Here is a 24,402-nt window from a genome sequence, read left to right on the forward strand (position 1 = left end):
GATTTGTGCATACTGCTCATTGCATTATGCAAACTGGGCAATTCTCCCTTGATTTCACACTTCCATTCTTATGATGAGCCGTTCTATAACTTTCCTAAAACCCCAAACTTTCTCTCTTACAAAAACATGTCCAGTCAAATATACAAAACAACCCAACAATACAGATGAAAAGAGAGAGACATTTAGAAAAGGTTTGTCATTAAAAATGGTTTCCCAGTCTTTTGTGACCCATCAAATATATAAAAATGCCACAAAGAAAAAATAGGTAAATGATGCACACACCTTAGAAAATATAAATCATTCAAATGTCACATGTGAGTGTTGCCTTACAATCCATAGCATTTTATCATTCTAAATAATGGATACAATAAACATACCAATACAAACTATAAGTCATAGCTATGTGAAAACACTTTGTTTCACAAGAGAATAACATGACTTGATTAGAAATGGGTCCAAAACAAAACACTGCATCCAATTTCTCCCTAAATTTTCTGGAAATTCAGATCTATATTCACACTTTGCAACTGACCTCTAACTCTGTATAGGCTGAACCAAACCCCTGAGTTCTAACACCCACATATTCTGTAAAAAATCATCAGGTCAGAAATGTAAAGTTTTGGTCCATTTCTACTTTTAATATTAACCTTCAGAGCAATTAAGGATGACAGTCAAAGAGATCAAAAGGAGTTAATCACACAACTTCCACCAACTTTCAATAGGACCTGGGAATCTAACTCCCTTAAGCTCTCAGATTTTATAGGATACTATGTAAATTAACTTTACCCAACTGTATGATAATTTTTATCTCATGTTAGTTTGAATTCAGGACTAAGAAAGAAAAAATTCTCCACTTCCATTTTTGAATATTTCAAAACTGCATTTTCATTGGAAATGCCTACTAGGGCAGCTACTATATCCAAATAAGGAGTTTCCAGTGAAAATGAAGGGTCACATGCTTTCCTTACATAAAACTACATAGTAAGAGAATACTTACCTTATAAGTTTATCAGCTCTTGGAAAACCAAAATACCACCACATTTCCTTGTCACGCTGTTGCGTAAGTGACATTGTGGAGGAGGTAAGGGGTAGTACCCAAAGTTACTTGCATCAGCCAAAGACACACAGGAATTAATAGCAAAGACCCCAAAGATTTCAAGCCATATGCAGTTGTGGCTCTTGGCGCCACACTTCTCCTTGCCATCCCCAGAACAAAAGAATAGACGGTACAGTTGTTGTGTTGCCATTGTCTCCCCTGCCTGATATACTGTCATTAGTGGCCAGGAACTCCTCTTCGGGGGGGTCATACAGTTGATCGCATGAGTTAATGCTGCTCAGAGCAGCTGCACCTTCCAATTTTTTTGGACCCATTTCCATTGAGAGACAAGCCATATAAAGCAGCTGTTCCACCAGACCATTCCACTTTTTCCCTGTCTTGCTCTTCTGCAATGGGAATTATACAGCAGGACAGCAAGCAATTATGCTAGGAGGTTGGAGCACCGCATGTGGCCAGCCACCCCTTCCATACACCTTTAAACCCCTTTTCTTTCTAGTTTTTGTCCTTTTGTTCCCTTGCACTGCAGGGGAACAAATAGTCCCAAATATTTAAAGCTTCAAAAACAGCTGTAGAATCATCTTCCTTTTAATATTAAATGCCTATACAAGATTGTCACCACAAGCAGTAGAAAAGTCACCACAAAGTTGCAAAAATCTCATTTACCCTGTGGGGGAAAACAGAGGAACTGTTCCCCAAAGGTGAAATAAAACGGTTAAGCCAAAACATTATTAATTATGCAGGTAAAACAAAATTATATTACTTTTATCTACTAAATATAAGGAGCACAACATAGGAAAAATGATGCATGAGACCAGAAAGAAAACTCAGGCATAGTTACCATCACAAACATCTTGAGTATTGCACTTAATGTCATAATACCTATATCACAGATGTACATAGTCTTATACCTCCATTACCTGGTAATATTCATTTTTCTCTACCCTATATAAAAATTTAATCTTGCTGCACTATGTATTAAAAAGGTTAAGATAACTTCTAAGATATAATGTTTTGTTTACACACAAGTTTTAAAATATATATATTAAATGGGGGACATCCGCCCCTCAGAAGCACAACTTTACTTCAGTACATCTCTGTGGTCCTATGAGTATATTTAGTCAAAACTGGTGTAAAAACAAGAAATATTTTTACAGGTGATATTTTAAACTTTTTTGTAATACTTAGGCAGATGTATCAAATTTACTCATACCACAGACTATCAGAGACCCCCTGTTTGATGTATATTGTATACTCAACTGAAATGTAAGTGAACAAATGGAAAATATCAAAGGAATGATCTTCATTAACTCTTTATGAAAAAAGACTGCACTGTAAACCCTTGCATCGGGATGTATACTATATACTTTCTGAGCACTATCACAGCAATAAGCAGGTATGGTCTGCTTTCTTTCCAATATGTTCTGGAGTTCAGTGAGAAATACTGGCTTTCCCTTCATAAGAATACTCAGAAACAAGAACAAAATAGTGTTAATGGGAATAGTGTACTAAGAGACAATGCAGCTCTCTCCAATACGGCAGAGGAGCCCTTAGCAACAGAAGCACTATGCGTCCACTGTGCAAGTGGGGGCCAGGCAGGCATGCAAGGGGTTCAACCTCCTCATGTGCAATGTCGATCCTGGTTTCACTCAAAGGGTGGGAGCGGGCAGACATGGGTTGTATTTGGCAGGGTACATAACACAGCATGGATTCTACATCTTTCTCGCTCACAGGGGTTTGCACGAAAGGTCCATAGAGGTTACTTCAGCCATTGGACTGAAGTAACCGCAGAAGAACTGTTCTTCAACCAGAAGGAAGAGGGAAGACTTGTCCTCCTGACTCCATGCTTTTCTACCTCATGCCCAGCCCAGCTACTCACACTGTGTACTTAGCTCTTTATTTGTCCCCTAATCCCTTCACTGCCCAGTAACAATCTGCCATTTTAATAAACAGTGTGTTGCATAATGCACCTTATTTTAAGCATTCATTGCTGTGTCAACGTACAACTCTACTTTTCAAAGCTTTGTAATAAAAACGCTTTATCTTGGATTATTATAAAGATAAGAAAACTTACCTTACTACCCCTTGCCTACACAGGAAGCAAAAAGGGAAAAATGAAGAAAGAGAAAACAAAAATTAGTATATAGTTAAGAAAATTTTTAATTTTTTTTTAACAGAACAGAATTGCAGTAATATATTAGCAGAAATCTGGGCTAAAAAATGAAAATGAATGCAGTGAATCAAATTCTGTCTCCATTACTCCTCCAGCCTCCCTACTTAGAAGGTTTTGGTCCTAACCTTTTAGGCCTTGATCCAATGTTCATTGAAGTCACGAGAATCTTCACACTGACTTCATTGGGGGCTGGATCAGCACTTTGTTTACAATGCTGTAGAATTTATTGCATTTGTACTTTTGACAAGGGGTCCAAATTAAGTTGCATGGATAATCTTAATTATGGTATATCCTTATTTTTGAGTGCCTGAATTCAATTTTTACCGTGAAAGCCATTGATCGTTCGGCCGTGTCCGCAGCATCCGAGGCTGCCTGCAGGGACGCCCTAGCAGCCGCTGCCCCTTCCTCCACTAGCTCCTTCCTATCATGCTCCTGGAGGGAGTCCTCAAACTTAGGCAGGGAGCCCCACAGATTGAATTCGTACCGGCCCAGGAGAGCCTGATGGTTTGCCACTCGTAACTGGAAGCTCGAAGATGAATAAATTTTCCCTCTGAAAGAGTCCAGTCTCTGAGATTCTTTGTTCTTTGGGGTTGGGGCTGGCTGACCCTGCCGTTCCCTGTGGTTGACCGACTTGACCACCAAGAAGTTGGGTGCCAGGTGGGTATAGAAGTACTCATGCCCCTTAGTGGGTACAAAGTACTTGCGTTCCGCCTTTTTAGAGATTGGGACCAACGAGGCCGGTGTTTGCCACAGGGCATTTGAAATCTTAGCCACCCCTTCATGGAGAGGTAAGGTCACCCTACCTGGTGCCGATGGGGACAATATGTTAAACAGGGAGTCCGAGGGCTCCTTCATCTCCTCTGCCTGGAGGTGTAGGCTTACTGCCACCCTCTTTAAGAGTTCTTGGTGGGCCCTGAAGTTCTCCTGCAGGATGGAGGGGGGCGGGGCTGCAATCACCTCCTCTGGGTGGGGCAAAGAGGTCGGTGCACTGCTCTGGGTGTCGGCCAGCACCGGAGGGTCCACCACCTGGTCGGACTCCAGGCACCGTGCCGAGGACGTACATCCCCCCGACTCCTTTCTCGGGGATCTGGAGAGGGAGGCTGACGGTGCTTCCGAAGCTCCAGCCACCGAGCGAGCTCCCACCGGGGGCTGCGCTGGAGGCCACGGTGCCCACTGGTACCATTGGGCCGGCCATGACGCTTGGTGCCACTGCACCTGCTTTGGCACCGGTGGGGCTGGCTGTCCGGGTCAGCTGGCCTGGCCCATCAAAGGACTGCTACGAATGGAGACCAGGCTGGCGTAAGATCTGCTGCTGTCTCTGGACCGGCGGTGCCAGGATCTACAACAGCCACGGAAGTGCGATCTAGACATGGAGGACCGGTACCAACGGTAATAGCTGCTCCTCAAATGGCCACGATGGGTGGACCCGCGATGGCGAGACGCTGGTGATCGATGCCCAGGGCTGCGATGTCTTGGCGGAGACTTGGAGCGGGAGTCCGAGTAGGAACAGCATCGACCACCGTGCCGTGACCGACTGTGGTGCCCTCTCCAAGACGAGGACCGACGGCAATATTCCCGTCAATATTCGCTCCTTGAGGATGAGCGGTGCCGCGAGACCCGGACGGACAGGACCCAGCCAGACAGTCTGGTCGGCGTTGAGGGCAATCCACCTGGACTCTGCCCCGAGTGGTCGCTGGGCGGTGATCGGCGTCGGGAACATTCCCCCAACCGAGACTGGTACCGGGCCGGAGGCGACTGTAGAGATCCCAGCGGTGGCTTGCCTCTGGAGCGCGGGGCCGACATCGGCAGCGCTCCGGGCACCGGCATGGACATGACGTCCCAGGCTGCCTGGAAGGCTTCAGGCGTGGACGGCATCCAGACATCCGGAGATGTCTGTCCCGAAGGGGACGGACTACTCTGCTCAACTTGAGTTGGAGGCCTGGGGCCCGGTGGGGATCAAGGACTGCCCGACATGGGCCTAACCTCTGTCCCAGACTTCCCTCGGTGCCGCTGCGAAGAGGGAGTCTTCCTGGCTCTTTTGGCATTCCCCATGAATGGGGAGTGGTGCCAGCTGGTTGATGGCACTGGAGGATCGCCGCGTACCCACGCCGTGGTGCCAGTTCGGAGTCAGCACCAACTCCATCAGGATGGCCCGGAGCCTAATGTCCCTTTCTCTTTTGGGCCGAGGCTTAAACATGCAAATCTTGCACCTTTCGCTGATATGGGTTTCTCCCAAGCAGCGCAAAGAGGGTGCGTGAGGGTCACTTCTTGGCATAGAACGCCTACAAGAGCTGCATGACTTAAACCCGGGGTTGCAGGGCATGCCCCGGCCCGGGTTCACTGACTAAACTAACTAAACAGCTAACTAACTTCAGGTACTAACGCTGAACAAACGAACAGTTCTGGGAACAAGCTACAGCAAAGCTGGAGCAGAGCAGTTCCGATGCACCTTCACTGGTGGCAAGAAGGAACTGAGGGTGCGGGGAGCGAGCAGCTCCCCTTATACCACGCCAGGCAGGCACCACTGCAGGGGTCACGGGGGTGCTCCCCTCATACGGGTACTGCTAGGGGAAAAACTTCCGGCACCGGTGCACGTGGTGAGCACGCACACCTATTGTGGAATACACATGAGCAATCACTCGAAGAAGAACAGAGGCAAATGACCATATTATCCAAGAAATTCCTCAAATGTTATCATTTGCACAGGGCATTTATGCATTTTTTTAAATTCCCTCCATTTAGAAAAATGGAGGCATGATCTAGATGTAAATAATTGTCTGGTCAAAGATGTTTCAAAAGTCGTACTGATTTAAAATGTGTTAGCTCTCTTTATGCATTCAATGCATCAATGTAATTATGTTTTATTATAAAATATATCTGCTACTTTTCTTAGCTACATATAACTCCAATTTAGAACTTACCTTTCATCTAGTGATGGCTCCTTTTGTTGCAGATGAGGCTTAATTCCAAACATTGGTCTGATGTTTGTTGATAAGGCTTTGATGGTGTAATTAATTTCATTTTCTCGTGTCACATCACTGTCATAACCTAATAAAATCAATATAGTAAAAAGGACTAAGAGAAATAGGAAGTGAAAAATAATAAATAATTATTTTATTTCTGTAGCATCCCTTCTGCCAGAGCACTAGGCAATCAAATAAAAAGTAATACAATATACATGTAATTAAATACCACCTTCTTAGACAGACAAGGTGGTTGAGGTAATATCATTTATTGGACCAACTTCTGTTGGTGAGAGAGACAAGATTTTAAGCTTACACAGAGCTCTTCTTGTCTCTCCAATATCCTGGGATCAACACGGCTACAACACCACTGCATACCACCTTCTTAAAATACAAACTCAAAAATAAATTAGGGAGTCCACTTTAAAAAAAAAGAAGTGATTAAAAGATAAAGAGAGGGTCAACAAGAGTCATTTAAAAATATCAGTAGGAAAAAATGCAATGCATTCTTTAAAATGTGGAAAGACAACACAGAAGAATTTCAAAGGGCAGTAATTTCAACCACCATAGGGCAGCGGCGGGCAACCTGCGGCCCCCGCAGGCTGCATGTAGCCCATCAGGGTAATCTGATTGCGGGCTGTGAGACAATTTGCTGATGTTGAGCGTCCGCAGGCACGGCCCCCCGCAGCTCCCAGTGGCCGCAGTTCCCCGTTCTGCAACCAGTGGGAGCTGCGGGGGGCTGTGCCTGTGGATGGTCAACATCAGCAAAATGTCTCGCGGACCACAATCAGATTACCCTGATGGGCCGCAGGTTGCCCACCACTGCCATAGGGTCTTCCATGCCAAACCTGCAATTGTCTGCTAATTAAGTAGCAAATAAAGATGTAAAACTAAATTACTTAGATCAGTGGTCTCCAAAGTGGGGTGCGCAGTAGGAGGAGCGCTTTATTTATTTTTTTTGGCTTCATCAGTTCAGGCAAGAGTCCGGGCAGGAGTCCAAGCGGCTTTTTTTGTTTTTGCTTCAGCAAAAATGGTAGAGCCGGCGCGGCAGTGGGTGCGTGCTCAAATTTTTTTTACTGATGGGGTGCACGATCAAAAAAGTTTGGAGACCACGGACTTAGATTATGTATAGTTATTTCTATGCTGCCTGTTTTAATGTTTTTGCACAGCTATTCCCCTAAACTTGTAAACGTTATGGTCGACTTGATATCAAGTTCAAATAAAGGGCATGTCATGGGAGAAGCGTGACTGGGAAGATTATCCCTATGGCTTGGTTAGCAGCTGTTTGAACTGCTATAGAGGAAGTCCTTGTAATGTCATGATTTCTTAGGCTGGCAGAGAGATATTGGGAATGTCTGAATTTTTCTCTTGCACTTATGGTCTGTGAATGATTGCTCTTTGTTGTAGTTTCTTTGTAATTGTAATCTCAAGCATTTCCAAGATGGTAGTACGGCAGGTGCCCCCAAACTGTTGGGTGTACCCCTGTGGGGGGATGCGGAGGAATGTTGGGGGGCGTGACTGGGGCCGGGCCAGCTCCCACAGGGGGTGGGAAGGGAGCACCACCGAGCTCTGCTTCTGGCCCCGCGCCTCCTTCCAGCCCCCTTCCTTCTGTCCACGTCCCCACCTTCCGGAGCTGTGGCCCTGCTCCTGGCCCTGGAGGGCGAGAGGGAGGGGGAAAAGAGGGATGTGGCTAGGAGTAAGGGGGGCGAGCGGTAAAAAGTTTGGGGACCACTGTAGTATGGTTAGTTTAGATATCTGTCTCACCAGAAAATAACAGAAAAATAAAAAGTGGTGGGCCAGTGCCTGCACAACTTACTGAAGTGAAATGTCAATTTAAGTGAATTGGACCCAGATTTGTTACCAAGTCTCATTTTACACACACACACACACACACACACACACACACACACACACACACACACACACACACACCTCAGAATCCTTTTGTCTTTTCAGATCAAGACTTGTCAAACATTTTAAAAATCACAGGTCCCACAGAAGAGTAGTTTAGTTGTTGATGTATGTGTCACACTGGCAAAGGTTATGCTTAAAATTATACCTTTTTGACATTTTAATATTATATTGTTTAGGTTTTGTGCTGTTTTATGCATGTATTTTAACTGTTAGCTCAGCGCCTAGAGCCTCTATGATCAGCTTTAGAAATAAAATTATGATGCCAAGATAAATTACTTTTTTGGACTGGGGCAAACATAATAGTTTGCTATACAAACTGTTCTCCAAATTCTTGAGGCTGGGGTTCCTTACGATCTGATTCGAAAATTCCAGCTGCCTATCAAACACAAATTAACTGTAACCAAAATAGTGTCTCTCTCACCTCCAAACTTGCTGAGTCTGATCCAAATGCTTAGGCTCTGGCTGTGTTTTTTCTCTGTATTTATGTAGACAGCTGCCAAATAGCCAAAGTCTTCTGAGCAGCCTACAAGATGGTGACAGATTTGCAACACAGAAACTAAGACCTGTTTAAGAAGCAGGGGAGGAGTCCAGGAGAATCCTCCCCAATTAATGTTTTAAAATGCCTATTTGGTGTGATCTGATGTATTTCAATGCCAACAAAGTTAAATTGCCTTCAGAAGAATCTAATATTTAGGGATAAAAAAAGCCAAATCTGCCAGCGATAGTTTAGGAGTATCTGAAGACTGTGATTCATTCTCTTGAATGTAACAGAGGCAGGGCCGGCTCCAGGCACCAGCTTACCAAACAGGTGCTTGGGGCGGCCACTTCGGAGAGGGGCGGCACGTCCAGCTGTTCAGCAGCAATTCGGCGGACGGTCCCTCACTTCTGCTCGGAGTGAAGGACCTCCCGCCGAATTGCCGCCACAGATTGCGATCGCGGCTTTTGTTTGTTTGTTTTTGTTTTGTTTGGCTGCTTGGGGCGGCCAAAACCCTGGAGCCGGCCCTGAACAGAGGAAGCAAAATTCACTTGGGAGCACAGAGGAGGTACTGACAACCTTGGGAAAATCCTGAGCACCCCTGCTTGAGAACGAACTCCTGAACTATGATTTGAATAGGAACCCTTTATAACACACACATTCAGTATTGCAGGAAGAACTGATATTTAGTTCTATGTAATGTGATTAAATGTTGTTACTCCTGTTCATTTTAGAATTTTATGATAAGGTGGCCCGTAATACTAACATGAGCATATTTCAGGCTACTACACTGATACAACAGACAAAGGCTTTTTAGAAAACCTCAAGACAACCAGATTCATTCATGATGTAGATTTCAACAGCCATATACATCCTTTTCTTCATCATTTTTAAAATAAATGATATTTAAACATTAACTTTATTTTGCTGACTTCTTTAATATAATTATTTATTGATTTTAACATTTATATAGGTTTCTGGCAGTTAGATTCTGCTGGTACACCAAATCTATCCATGCAATTTCTAGTGTTGTGTTGTGGCTAGAGCAAGTTCTTGGGTTCTGTTCCACAGACTCAGACACTGAATAGTTTTGTGGTCTTGGGCAAACCACTTAATCTATCAGTTTTCCCATGACTATATTTATTGGTCTGTATCTCATACAGGATGCTATAAAGTTTAATTAATGTCTCTAAAGTAGTTTGTGATCTTTGGATAAAAATAGCTATATAAATATTTTTATTTCTAAATTGGCAGTTTTTCTAAAAGAAACAAGAATTGCTCTCTTAGGGTATGTCTTCACTACCGGCCGGATCGGCATGCAGCGATTGATCCAGCGGGGATCGACTTATCGCGTCTAGTCTAGATGCGATAAATCAATCCCCGAGCGCTCTCCCGTCGACTTCTGTACTCCAGCCCGGTGAGAGGTGCAGGCAGAGTTGATGGGGGTGCGGCAGCAGTCAACTCACCGCTGTGAAGACACCACGGTAAGTCAATCTAAATACATCGACTTCAGCTACGTTATTCACGTAGCTGAAGTTGCTTAACCTTAGATCGATCCCCCCCAGTGTAGACCAGGCCTTACACTAGTATTTCTTAAGAATATTACTGACCTCCATCTTCCTCAGAATCTAGATCAGATTCTTCACTATCACACTGCCTGCTCTCTCGATGTCCCTCCATCTCATAGGTCCACAGCATTAGAGAGGTGTCTGCCCCACCGACAGTGACCAACAAACTGTCCTCATGAGTCCAACGAACATTTGTTACATGCGTACTATGGGCCACATACCTCTTAAATTTTCCAAACTTTCCCTAAATATAAAAAAAAGAGACAAAAGTTTAATCAACTCTTCTAAATAAAATTAAAATGAGCTGCTAATAAAAGACATTTTATCCACTACTATATCCTTAACCTTTTAAAAGCATATGCTTTAAAATAGTTTTGCATTTATTCTGTATTATATAATTTGACGAATTCCTTAATCATCCAGCAACTTGGTGAAATATAAACCAGATCTGCATTTCCAGTGGGGCTCTGGTTAAGAAAACGAAGAGCAAAGTCACTGCAATTTACAATAAGAACATAGGAATGACAATATTGACTCAGAGCAATGGTCCATCTAACCCAGTATTGTGTCTTCTGACAGCAGCCAGTGCTAGATGCTTCAGATGGAATGAAACAGAACAAGGCAATTATCAAATGATCCATGTTCAGTGCCAGCTTCTGGCAGCCAGCAGTTTAGGGATATCTGGAGCATGAGGTTGAGTACCCGACCATCTTGGCTAATTGCCATTGATGGACCCATTCTCCAGGAATTTATCTAATTCTTTTTTGAACCCAGTTATATTTTTGGCCTTCACAATATCCCCTAGCAAACGAGTTCCACAGGTTGACTGTGCATTGTGTGAAGAAGTACTTCCTTATGTTTGTTTTAAACCTGCTGCCTATTAATTTCATTGGGTGAGCCGCGGTTCTTGTGTTATGTGAAGAGGTAAATAACACTTTCCTATTCACCTTCTCCACACCATTCATGATTTTATACACCTCTATCATATCTCCCCTTAGTCATATCTTTTCTAACCTGAACAGTCCCAGTCCTTTTAAAATCTCTCATATGGAAGCTGTTCCATATGCCTAATCATTTTTGTTTCCCTTCTCTGTATTTTTTCCAATTCTAATATATCTTTTTCAATAATTTATTGCAGCGTTTCCCAAACCTGGAACGCCGCTTGTGTAGGGAAAGCTCCTGGTGGGCCGGGCCAGTTTGTTTACCTGCTCCCTCTGCAGGTTCGGCCGATCACTGCTCCCACTGGCTGCGGTTCGCTGCTCCAGACCAATAGGGGCTGCTGGAAGCGGCAGCCAGTATGTCCCTCGGCCTGCACCACTTCCAGCAGCTCCCATTGGCCTGGAGCAGCGAACCGCCGCCAGTGGGAGCCGCAATCGGCCGGACCCTAAACAAACTGGCCCGGCCCGCCAGAGGCTTTCCCAACACAAGTGGCGTCCCAAGTTTGGGAAACACTGATTTATTGCATTAGTGCATCAAGAATCTTTCACCAAATATTGATTTTAGTAAGGAAGGAAAAAAACCAAATGTTCGAATTAAATATAAAAAACCTGGTTACTAACCTTCTGTAACTGTTGTTCTTTGAGATATGTTGCTCATGTCTATTCCAGTGTACGTGTGTGCTCGCCCCAAGCACCACCGCCGGAAAATTTTTGGTATCCACACAGGGCTCTAGTAATGGCCACCAGGAAGGCTACCTTCCAGGATAGGCAGAGCAGAAAGCACATTGCCAGCAGTTCAAACGGGAGTCCTGTCAGCCGTGCCAACACCAGGTTGTCCAAGCGGTGTTGGCCCGGTGCATATACCAATGCCAACCAAGCCTGAAGAGGTCTGAGCTGTAGTCTCACTTGCTGCAACACATAGGTGCATGATACCATGTGGCCCAGGTGTATTAGGTACTTTGTCTTGGTGATGGCTTTCCATAAGTGCCCCTAGCTCTTGGAACTGGGCTTCTGGGAAGAAGGCTCTGACTTTGACCAAGTCGAGGATTGCACCAATAAATTCTATCCTTTAAACCAGGGAAAGGGTAGACTTCTGGGTATTTATTAACAGGCCCAAGTCCTGGAAAGTTGACTGTATTAACTTTACATTTGTCTCCACCTGGGCCTCAGTCCAACCTTTGATCAGTCAGTCGTTGAGGTAAGGGTAGACCTGAACCCCTTGTTTCCCCAGGAAGACCGTGATGACTGCCATGCACTTCGTAAACACCCAAAGGATCACTGATAGGCCAAATGGAAGCACTGCAAACTGGTAGTGCACTTGATTCACGATAAATCTGAGGAACCTTCTGTGTCCTTGAAAGACTGCAATATGAAAATAAGAATCCTTCAAATTGAGGGGATCCAAGGAGGGGGTGAGAGAGGCCAAGGAGACCATGCAGAACTTCAGTCTCTTCATGAACTTCTTGAGCTTCTGCAGGTCTAGAATTGGTCTGAGACTGCTGTTGGCCTTCAGGATTAGGAAATAACTGGAATAGGACCCCTGGCTCCTTAGCTACTGTGGAACCTCCTTCACAGCTCCCAACCTTAGGAGCAACTACACTTCTTGGATAAAAAAGGAGCTCGTGAGGTCCCACTCACCTAAACGAGCTCAACCTCTGTCTCCAGAGTGCAGGGCAAACGGTTCTGGATCTTTATGAAACCTGGAAAGCATTTGTTGTAAAACTAGCAGTTTTTTCTTGGGATATTCGAACTTCGACTTTCCACTACTTCCAACACATAAAAGAGCTATCGAGACGTTGCACTGTCAGTGTCAATGAGATTGGAATGTACATGCAAGAACTGGAATCTGAAATTTTTGACACATTTCAAGATTTCCAGTGATTTGGCCCAATGCTTTCTTTTCTAATTAAATCTGAAAAGTTCAACGAAAGCGACTTGGATTTGTCTGTATTTCAGTGGATGGGTGCTGAAGATTTCGAAATGCAGCTCATTCAGTTAAAAAGGTCAGAATTGTGAGCATCAAAGTTTGGAGATCTGCGGAGTGCAACTGAAGCTACCGAGAGAGATCATGGGGTCTCTATTCTGACCTGCTGGACGTCCCTGGCAGTGAAATTTTACTGTTTGAAGGAAATTTCGTTTGCAATACTTTCAGTATTTGGATCCATATATTTTCACATATGAAATCTGTCCTAATCGGAACCAGTTAACAACTGATCACTCAGAAGCCTCTGTGCAGCTTAAAGTATCCAAATACGTGCCAGACATTGGAAAACTCAGCAAGGAAAAGCAAGGGCAAGGATCACACTAAACTGATAAGATCTGCATTTTAATTTAATTTTAAATCATCATAGGGATCATAGAATATCAGGGTTCGAAGGGACCTCAGAAGGTCATCTAGTCCAACCCCCTGCTCAAAGCAGGGCCAATCCTCAGACAGATTTTTGCCCCAGATCCCTAAATGGCCCCCTCAAGGATTGAACACACAACCCTGGGTTTAGCAGGCCAATGCTCAAACCATTGAGCTATCCCTCCCCCCTTAATAAAGCTTCTTAAATGTTTTAAAAACCTTATTTACTTTATATACAACAATAGTTTAGTTATATAATATAGACTTATAGTGAGAGACCTTCTAAAAACGTTAAAATGTATTACTGGCACGCGAAACCTTAAATTACAGTGAATAAATGAAGACTTGGCACACCACTTCTGAAAGGTTGCTGACCCCTGCTCTAGAGATCTCAGAGTGGCCTGGCACGGGTTGCACTCTACTAGAGTCTCTCTGTGACCTGGGGGTTGGGGATTGACTTCTGTCCATCTTTTTCAGCACCAGTGATGAAGAGCAGTGCTGAGAGTCCTTGGCCAGCGCAGTCTTCTTCGGCCCTGGAGATGACAGATGGTGACGAGGCTCCCGAGAGGCAGAAGCAATGTCCCTTCTCGGTGCCGGGGATGGACACCGGCACAAAGTCCTAATAGTCGCTGGGGCGCTTCTGAAAGAAGCTGAAGTACTTGGTGCTGAGTCCGAGGGACTTGGCTCCGAGGGAGGACAGAGAGCTGCCTCAATAAGAATAAACTTAAGTCTCTTGTCCCCATCTTTTTTGGTGCGGGGCATGAAATTTTTGCAGATCTTGCAGCGCTCCTGCACATGAGCTTCCCCCAGGCACTTAATGCAGCTGGAATGGGGGTTGCTCACCGGCATAGGCTTGTGGCAAGAACCACAAGGCTTAAACCTCAGAAACTGAGGCATATCCCGGTGCCAGGCAGTGACTAACCCCGCAACTTGGGGTTCATTAACCTAACAACTGTTCTAACAACTAAAACTTAACTATAATAATGGTAACTATACACAACAAATTAGAAACAAAATCCGCTGAGGAGTATTTGTGAACACAAGGACGAAGTAGTTCCAGCGACTGTCACGGGCAGTAAGAAGGAACTGAGGGTGCTGCGAGGCCCTTTCTACCGGCATCATGAGCACGTGACTCCAGGGAGTACAAGAGCTGACTCGATGGATACCACTGAGGGGAAAAACTTTCGGGCAGCGGTGCTCGTGGCGAGCACACACCTACACTGGAATGAACATGAGCAACCACTCAAAGGAGAACTGTGCATAACAATATTAAACACAGAGGTTTAGGACTGTGTAGCAGTTGTGAAACTTCATGTTAAAATACTATAAGCACGTGCACTACTGACATCACTTGTATGGTATAATATTAACAATTGAAGAACTATGTGATGGCATAAATATATTTCACAGTTTAATGCACAACAACTTATAATATCATAATTATTTCCTTAACTGATCATGGTGACAAAAAATGTAAGAGCAATATTATGCTTTATATGGAGTGATAATTTTGGTAAGTGCTGGCATAAGCAATTTAATTAACCAGTCTTCTAATACCACAGTTAGAAACTTACTTACTTTAGCAGGGAATCGGAAAAGTTTCACAAACCCAAAATCATCTCCTGTGGCCAAAACTTTACTATCACTGGTGAGGCATGAAGCAGTTACATCTGTGACTTCCCCAATTATTGGCCAGATTCCTTCACAGCAAGAGCCCAGAACACTTGTCCACGATGCCCAGCCAATCTTTTCAACCTACAAAACAAAATTTGTCATCAATCTGATCTCAAACAAAACAAAAGCTTTTTTATTTCAAAATATATTATTTTATATACTGTGATAGATTCAGACCAGAAGAATATAAGAGAGTGGTGGAAGGCAGGTACATCAGCCTTCTGAATGAGCAGGTCCCTGTTCCTGGATAGCCAAACAAAAGCTACTCCAGACCAATTAAGACACCTGATGCCAATTAACCAGTTAAGGCCGTTCGGCTAATGGAGACAGCTGGAACCAATCAAGGTCCCACTTATACTGTTTAAAAGCTCTCCTTCCAGTGCCCTCTGGGGAGCTGAGGTGAAAGGAGCTGGAGAAGAGGAAGCATTTCTGAATCCTGAGGTAAGGGTGAAGCTAGGAAAAGGGGACCATGGGGGAAGTGGCCCAGGGAATCAAGGCAGCGTCAGTGGTGAAGGGAAAGCTGCCAACAGCTGCCACCATTAGGGTCCCTGGGCTGGAACCCAGAATAGAGGGCGGACCTGGGTTCCCCCGGCCCCCGTACTCTACAGAGATTCCCTGGAGAAGGGAAGCAGGACTCAGACCAGACAGGAGGCTGAACTGCACCTACTGAGCTCTACGGAGTAACAGAGACTGTGGGGTATTCCCCCTTCCCATCTCCCATACTGGCTGGTGATGAAAGTAACTCAATAGGCTGTGACTCTTGCCACTACACTGAAAAAGGGAGGTCACATTGGGGCCTTATCAAGTTTCTGAGGCCACTGAATCCGCCCAGAAGCGTGGGACCTACCAATACAGGCTCGGAACTTTGTCACAACTGGTGTCAGGAGTGAGATAGTTGACTTATCGTTCACAGCACAGTGAAAAAAGGGGAGAGTTAAAAAAAAAAAAAAAAGGTAAACTGGGTTTGGGTGTCCTCACCACAATGGAAGACGTAATAAAAGCACTGATGCAAGCCACTGCAGCCCAGCAGGAGGCCACCCGAGTCCAAGTGAGGGCGCAACAAGAATCCATGTGGCTACATCAAGAGACTAAGCAATTATTGATAGGGCAGGCCTCCCAAGATCGAGCCCTCTTGCGGGAGGTGGTCAACCAACTGACCTCCTCCGCCAAAAGCCAAGGATCTGAAGGGTCGCGAGTATGGAGGGCTGCTGGTTGCCTACCAAAGATAACAGCCGATGATGACATAGAAGCGTATCTCCTCTCCTTTGAGAGGACCGCCTTGTGAGAGGCATGGCCCCAGGACCAGTGGGCCAGCATCCTCGCTCCCTTCTTATGTGGAGACGCCCAGAAAGCCGATCACGACCTGCCTGCTGAAGCTGCCGTTGACTACCCCCAGCTGAAAGCGGAGATCCTGGTGTAATCAGGGGTAACAACCGCAGTACAGGCCCAGAGATACCATGGGTGGAGGTACCAGGAGGGCTAACCTCTGAGGTCACAATTGTTCGACCTCATTCGCCTCACCCAGAAGTGGTTAAGACCCGAAGTATGCAACCTGGAGGAAAAGTTGGGAACTTTGGTCATAGACTGCTATATGAGGGGACAGCCGCCGGATCTTCGTGCATGGGTGGACCAAAACAACCCCTTCACTTAAGACTGTGTGATCACATTGGTGGAGAGATGGATAACGGCCCGAGAGCTGTCCCGACTACCTAGAGAAGCCCCTTCCTGAAACAAGTACCCGGCTGTGACCCCAGAAGGTCAGGTAACTAAGCATCCGAAGAGCCCCAGGTGGAAGAAGGTAGTGGCTACAGAGCAGCCGGGAACCCAGAAAGGGGGAGGGGATAGCCTGAGTGGGGGAACCACAGGGCAAAGACCCCTAACCCAAGAGACAACGGAGCACCTAGAGCCCCTTACAGGTGTTACATGTGTGGGGAATTGGGACACCTAGTGGCACAATGTCCCAATATTGAGGAGCTCATGCAGTGTAACCTGGGGGACTGGGCAGACCCATGCATCTCAATCAACCTTGTGGGGGTTGCAGTTACCCCACATCAATATACAAAACCAGTGAAACTGAATGGGGTAGAGACCATGGCGCTTGTGGACTCTGGCAGCGCTGTCACCCTGATTTCGAGGAAACTAGTGAAACGCAGCCAGTTAATACAGGCCAAGCATACGGGAGTAACATGTGTACATGGGACCGTTAGTTATTATCCTGTCATCCCGGTGAGGATCGAAATCCAGGAAAACATCACCGGGGTAAAAGGGGGAGTGGTCCCTAAACTCCCATACCCTGTACTCATTGGAAGGGATTTCCTGGGATTTGAAAATTTGCTCCTGCCAGAGGGGCGGGAGAGAGGAGAAGATCTCGAAGTTAAGGAGTCATCCCTAACAGAAAGTCACCCCCTCTTCTTTGCTGAAATATCTCAAGAGTTGTTCCCTGCCTCTCGGAAGGGCAGAAAAACCAAGAGGGAAAGGAGGGCAGTAAAGGTTTTGGGCACCCGGATCCTGCTTCAGAGCCAGAACGTTGCCATGGTAGGTCGACAGGCATGGGAAACTGAGGGAGAGACCCCGAAGGGGAGGAGGAAGCAGAGGCTGGTCCCAACCGCAATGTCACTGAACTGACCAAGGGGACGGAGGCCAGTTCCTCGGAGTTCGGGGCGACAGGTCCCAGAAGAGAGACTTTTGGGCGAGACCAGGTGGAAGACTCCAAGTATGATGTCAGAAAAGAGGTGGCTGAGATAGATGGGGTGCTCGTAGAAGGAAAGGCCCGGGGGGCAGTGCCCTATTTTGTGATTAAGAAGGATCTCCTGTACCGGGTGGTACAAAGGCAGGAACAAATGGTAAACAAGCTCCTGGAACCAAAAAAACAGCAGAGGGCAATATTAAGTCTCGCCCACAGTCACCTCTTTGGGGGACACTTGGGGGTAGAGAAGACCCTGGCACGGATCTTGCACAGATTCTTCCGGCCGGGGGTACATGAGGATGTCCGGTGGTACTGCGCCTCTTGTCCCTAGTGTCAATTGCACAGACCTCACCCACATCTAAGGGCCCCTTTGGTACCCCTATCAATCACTGAGATTCCCTTTGAGCGAATAGCCATGGACCTGGTGGGACCTCTAGAAAAGGTGACTCAAGGCCACCAATATGTGCTTGTCGTCTTGGATTATGCAACCAAGTATCCAGAGGCCATTCCCCTCCGAAACACGACCTCTAAGTCCATAGCGCTAGTGGAAATTTTTGCCCGGGTAGGGCTACCAAAAGAGATTCTAACAGACCAAGGAACGCCTTTTATGTCTAAACTGATGAAGGACCTCCGCTCCATGTCCAGACCCTGCGAACCTCGGTTTACCATCCGCAGACCAATGGTATGATAGAGAGATTCAACCGGACCCTCAAATCCATGATAAGAAAGGTGGTAAGTAGGGATGAAAAGGACTGGGATACCGTTGCCCTACCTGATATTTGCCATCCGTGAAGTTCCCCAAGCCTCCACTGTATTCTCTCCCTTTGAGCTATTATATGGTCTCCACCCCCGGGGCATACTAGACATAGCCAGGGAGATTTGGGAAGAGAAGCCCAATACGGGGAAGAATATAGTTGAACATGTATTGCAAATGAGAGACTGTATAACCCAAGTCACCCCCATAGTGCGGGAGCACCTGGAGAAGGCCCAAAAAGACCAGCAAACTCACTACAGCCGCCAAGCAAAGGTATGGTAGTTCCAACCGAGTAATGGTGTTAGTACCCACGGCAGAGAGTAAATTCTTGGCCCAATGGTAGGGGCCCTATGAAGTAGTTGAACCTATAGGAGAGGTAAATTACAAGGTACAACAACCGGGACATAGAAAACCAGAACAAGTACCACATCAACCTTCTAAAACCCTGGCATACCCAAGAAGTGTGTGTAGTTGTCCAAAAGGACCTACCACAGGAGAACAAAACCCCCAAGCCGGTGAGGGTATCTCCCGATTTAACGCCAGCCCAAAGAGAGGAGGTGACCAAGATGATCAACTGGAACCAAGACGTATTATTGTCTTGGCCAGGTCGAACAACTGAGACATACCACCACATCAATACAAACCCCAGGGTCAAGGTAACGATGAGGCCCTACCGGGTGCCAGCAGCCAAAAGAGAAGAAATCAGAGCGGAAGTAAAGAAAATGCTGTAGTGAGGGGTAATCGAAGAATCCTACATCCGATTGTGCTAGTGCCCAAACCGGATGGCTCCATGAGGTTTTGTAATGACTTTCGTCAGCTGAATGAGGTGTCCCAGTTCGACGCGTACCCTATCCCCCACATAGACAAGTTACTGGACCGACTAGGAAATGCCCGGTTCCTGACCACTGAAGACTTAACTTAAGGGTATTGGCAGATTCCTCTTGCTGAAGATGCAAAAGAGAAGACTGCTTTCTCCACGCTGGAGGGTCTCTTTCAATATACAGTCCTCCCGTTGGGTCTGCGTGGGGCCCCATCTATTTTTCAGAACCTCATGGATAAGCTATTGCACCCCCATGCCAGTTATGCGGCCGCCTACCTGGACGATATGGTTATTCATACTTCGGACTGGGAAACCCACCTGGAGAAGGTGGAAGCTGTCCTAGATACCCTAAGGTGTGCTGGCCTTACTGCAAACCCCGCCAAGTGCGCCATAGGGTTAACAGAGGCTAAATATTTGGGCTACATTGTGGGACAAGGTATAGTAAAACCCCAACTCAATAAAACTAGAGGCCATCCAAAACTGGCCCTGACCGATTCGCAAGAAACAAGTCCAGGCATTTTGGGGGGAAGTGGGGTACTATCGACGCTTTATCCCCCATTTCACCACCAGGGCAAGTGCCCTGATGGACCTAATAAAAGCTTGGGTACCTGAGATAGTACGATGGACTGATGCAGCAGAGAGGGCATTTACAGATCTGCGGACAGCCCTCTGCAGTGACCCCGTACTTATAGCCCCAGACTTCACTAATGGGTTCATCCTGCAGACAGACACATCCGAAGTAGGACTGGGGGCTGTTCTATCCCAGATAGTCGGAGAAGAACACCACCCTATCCTCTACCTTAGGAGGAAACTCCTCCCAAGGGAACAGAAATATGCGGTGGTTGAGAGGGAAAGCCTTGCCATTAAATGGGCCATGGAAACAGTGCGATACTACCTGCTAGGGAGGGAGTTCGTTCTCATGACCAACCATGCCCCTCTTCAGTGGACGCAGCAAGACAAGGAAAAAAATGTGAGGATGACCAGATGGTTCTTATCCCTCCAACCCTTCCAGTTCCAGCACAGAGCTAGAAGTTGCCACGGCAACGCAGATGGCCTGTCATGGGTGCATTGCATGATGACCCAAGTTTGCCCAACCCCTTGGTGTTGAGAAGGGGGGAGTGATATGTGACAGATTCAGACCAGAAGTACATGAGAGTGGTCCTATTAGGTACTGGGAAGTGGGCGGGCAGAAGCCCGCCCACAGGTAAAGGCCTCTCCCCCAGCCTGGGAGGGAGCTACTGAGCCCAGACCTCAAGTCATGGGTCAACAAAGGAAAAAAACAGAATAGGTGTAGGGGGTCAAAGGGCCATAACTAGGGAACCGGAAGGGCACACCAAGCAGAGAACCCCGGACAGCGCCCACTGCTCCTCAAAAGCATCCAAGGAGCCAGCGGACGCCACCCAAAGGAACTCTGCCCGGATGTGTGAATGGATGAAAGAACGAAAACAGGCCCCACAGTCGCAGGCCTCTCCCCCCCCCCCCAGCCAACCTCCTCTCCCTGGTGTTCTAAATGGCCACTTTGGCCATGGCTAGGAGGAGGTTGACGAGGTGATCCCACGACTTCGTGGGGCCATGGATGGGGTGAGCATATAGAAAAAGATGCGAGGAAAAGTGCAGCCAGAACCTCAACAGGAGGTTCTGGATGAGCTGGAAGAGGGGCTGCAACCTGGAGCACTGCAGAAAGACATGCGCCAGGGTCTCCCTCACACCGCAAAAAGGGCAAGCGTCAGGAAGTGGGGTGAACTGCGGTAGGTACACGCCTGTGCTCACGGCTCCATGAAAGAGCTGCCAACTAATGTCCCCAGCGGGCCGTGGAACCAGGATGGAATACAGCCCCACCGGGGTCCTCCACCCTCTGCAGCTGGTAAAAGGTCCCACCACTTAGTATCGGGGTGGGACGTGAGGGTGGGGAAATGAGGAGTGTGGAGTACCAACGTGTAAAGATGGTCCCGTGGCACGGTTCAGAACTGGCTGCAAATCGTGCAGCCAGCTCGGGGTACAAAAGGGTGGGGGTCTTGAAGGCTCACGGGGCAGAGGCCCAATGAAGAGATCCCGAGGGCCTGGGATAAGGGGTGGTCAATACCCTCTTGCAGGACCCGCTCGAGGAAAAGTCGAGAAGTGGGCAATAAGGTTGCCCTCACCTCCCGAAGTACACACAAGGAGGTGCCAAGGGCGGAGAGCCCCATGCACCTACTGAGCACAAAGTGATCCACCCAGTCCCCCCAGTCGTAGTCCAGGAGGTCTCAGATCCTGGTAGCTTCCGCCAGGACCAAACTCTGGTGCACCGAGGGGGGACTCCGCCACCTTCACGTGAAGATGGAGATTGTGTAGCAGGGGATCCGCGAGGCAATCTGCCCCCCAGTAGCCGCCATGGACCTGGTCACCAAGACTAGCTCCCAGGTCTGGAGGAGGTCCTGGTAGAAGACCAGCAGCTTGGAGAGGTCTCGCGGAAGACCTCTCGGGTGGAGATAAAAGAGCTGCTGGTCATATCGGAGCCCTTGGAGGCGGCGCAGGAAGGCGTGCGCCAATGTACTCCACGCTGAGCTATCTGCACCATAAAGGAGTCTCTGAAGGGCCTGGAGGCGAAAGGCATGGATCTGCGTGCGCAAGCATGTCAGGCCCTGTCCTCCCTCCTCCAGAGGAAGATGCAAAACCCCCACAGAGACCCAGGAAAGTCCTGGCCAAAAGAACTCCAGAACTAACTTCTGGAGCCGGGCCAGGAACTGTGGGGCCGGGCACAGGGTGTTGAGCCGGTGCCAGAGCATGGACAGGACTAGCTGATGAAGCACCAGTGTCCTCCCCCCGAAGAGAGAGGCACCGGAGCAGTCCTGCCCACCTCCACAGCCGCTCAACCCCCTGCCCTCCAAATCATGCCAGTTCTCCAGCGGAGAAAGATGCGTGGCAACAAGATAAATGCCAAGATAGAGCAGCGGACCAATGCTCCACTGAATGGCCTGAAGCGTGGGTGTGGAGGAGCTCGCCTGCCACCCAGCCCCGACCATCAGGCCAGAGCTCTTGACCCAGTTGATCCGGGCAGAGGAGGCCACCAAGTACACAGCTTGGCAGGCCTCCACCCACACCAGGTCATCTGGGTCCTGGACCACGAGGAGTATGTCATCGGTACGCTGACAGGACCACTGCATTCCTGGCTCACGGAGCACCATCCCCATCAACATCTTCCAGAGGAGATGGAGAAAGGGCTCAATGGCCAGAGTATATAACTGGCCTGACAGCGGACAGCCTTGACGCACTCCTCGCCTGAAGCTGGCAGGTGCAGTCAGGGTCCAGTTGAGCCTGACCAAGTACTCCGCGGAAGCATACAGCACCTGGAGAAAACCCACGAAAAGAGGCCCAAAGCCAAATGCCTGCAGAGTGCCCAGGAGATACCTGTGGTCCATCTGGTTGAATGCCTTCTCCTGATCCAGGGAAAGTAGGGCGAATGATAGACCATCCTATACCCAAGCTAAAGGAGATCCCGGACCAAATAAAGATTGTTGAAGATGGTATGGCCCGGGACGGTGTAGGTCTGGTCAGGATGGACCACGTCCACCTAGTCACAGCGAGAGGGCCTTCACCACGACCTTATAGTCCGGGCTGAGGAGCGAGAAACGACGCCAATTTTTAAGGTCATGAAGGTCCCCGTTCTTCGGCAGCAAGGTGAGCACTGCTCGCCTGCATGACAAAGGGAGGACACTCCCCAATGACTCGGCCCAGATGATGGCAAGGTCCGGGCCAACGACGTCCCAGAACATACGGTAGAACTCCACTGTGAGTCCGTCCATGCCCGGAGACTTATTAGTGGGCATGAGATGGAGGCTTCCGAGAACTCTGCCAGAGTGAGAGGCAGCTCTAGCCGGTCCCGGTTGCCCGTGTTGACTGCCGGGAGTTCGTCCCAAAGCACCGCACAGGCATCGGCTTCGGTCGGATCCGGGGAGAAAAGGCCAGCGTAGAAGGCCCTGGCCCTCTCATGCATCTCCACCGGATCCGTGACAGGGGTGCCGTCCTCCGCCAAAAGGCAGAGGATGTGCTTTCTCACCCCCCTCTTCTTCTCCAGGGCGTAGAACAAGTGGGAGCTGTGATCCATCTCCCGCAGGAAATGGATGCGTGATTGAACAAAGGCACCCCGGGCCCAGAGATCGTCAAGGGTCCAGAGCTCCTCCCACTTCTCCCGGCACAATCCACAGAGGGATGGATCCCCGGGGCTGGCGGCCAGACTCCTCTCCAGCTCTAAGACCTCCCGTTCCAACTGCTCTATTGCCACATCGCTCCGCGGGCTGGCACCCCGGGTGTAGCTACGGCAGAAGAGCTGAGCACGAACCTTCCCCACATCCCACCACCATTGCACCGAGGGAAAGGCCTGCCTCTGCCCGCGCCAGGCCAGCCAGAACTCCCAGAAGGACGCCACGAAGCCCACATCTTCCAGCAAGCTGTTATTAAAATGCCAATAGGCCAGACCTGGCCTCTCTGGAGTAAGAGAGGCCTTCACGGCCACCAAATGGTGGTCCGAGAACAGGGCCGGCTGGACGCTGGAGGAGTGGGCCCGCGAAAGACGGTGACGAGATAAGTAAATGCAATCCAACCAGGAATGGCACAACCAATCTACCTCCACCTGGACATACGTAAAGGTGGAATCATCATCCGGGTGGTGGTCGCGCCAGATGTCCACTGGGGAGTGATGATCTATAATTTCCTGGAGGACGTCCACGGCGGCCTGGCACTGGTCGGTCCCTGTGTGGTCCCGCTCCTTGAGGGTAGCGTTAAAATCCCCTCCCAAGACCAGACACTCGTGAGGATCTAGAGAGCTGAGGAAGGCGGACACCTGCTGGAAAAAACACACGCGCTCTGAGCCTGATGTCGGGGCATAGACGTTGATTAAGTTCAACGTCAGCCCCTCCACCGGGCCCGGAGGTGCAGCAGGCGACCCGGCACGACCTCAGCTGTCTCTAGCACCTCGGGCTGTAGGTCAGGGGAGAACAGGGTAGCCATCCTGGCCCGACAAGCCGAAAGGTGGCTAAAACACACCCTGTCCTCCCACT

General features: G+C 48.1%; 1 protein-coding gene across 5 annotated transcripts in view; it reads right to left on the reverse strand.

Annotated features, from left to right (window-relative positions):
* The window catches only part of EML5 (EMAP like 5), a 303,917-nt gene that overhangs the window by 64,321 nt on the left and 215,194 nt on the right, over nucleotides 1-24,402 (reverse strand). For all 5 annotated transcript variants that reach the window (XM_042858583.2, XM_042858582.2, XM_065593492.1 and 2 more), the window contains 4 exons: nucleotides 15,011-15,187; nucleotides 10,190-10,391; nucleotides 6,149-6,275; nucleotides 3,129-3,143 (listed from right to left, as the gene is read on the reverse strand). In XM_042858583.2, coding sequence (XP_042714517.2) covers nucleotides 3,129-3,143; nucleotides 6,149-6,275; nucleotides 10,190-10,391; nucleotides 15,011-15,187 — 521 coding nt within the window. The remainder of the gene's footprint in view (nucleotides 1-3,128; nucleotides 3,144-6,148; nucleotides 6,276-10,189; nucleotides 10,392-15,010; nucleotides 15,188-24,402) is intronic.

This window comes from Chrysemys picta, chromosome 4, assembly GCF_011386835.1.
Source record: "Chrysemys picta bellii isolate R12L10 chromosome 4, ASM1138683v2, whole genome shotgun sequence".
In the NCBI taxonomy this organism is placed as follows: Eukaryota; Metazoa; Chordata; order Testudines; family Emydidae; genus Chrysemys; species Chrysemys picta.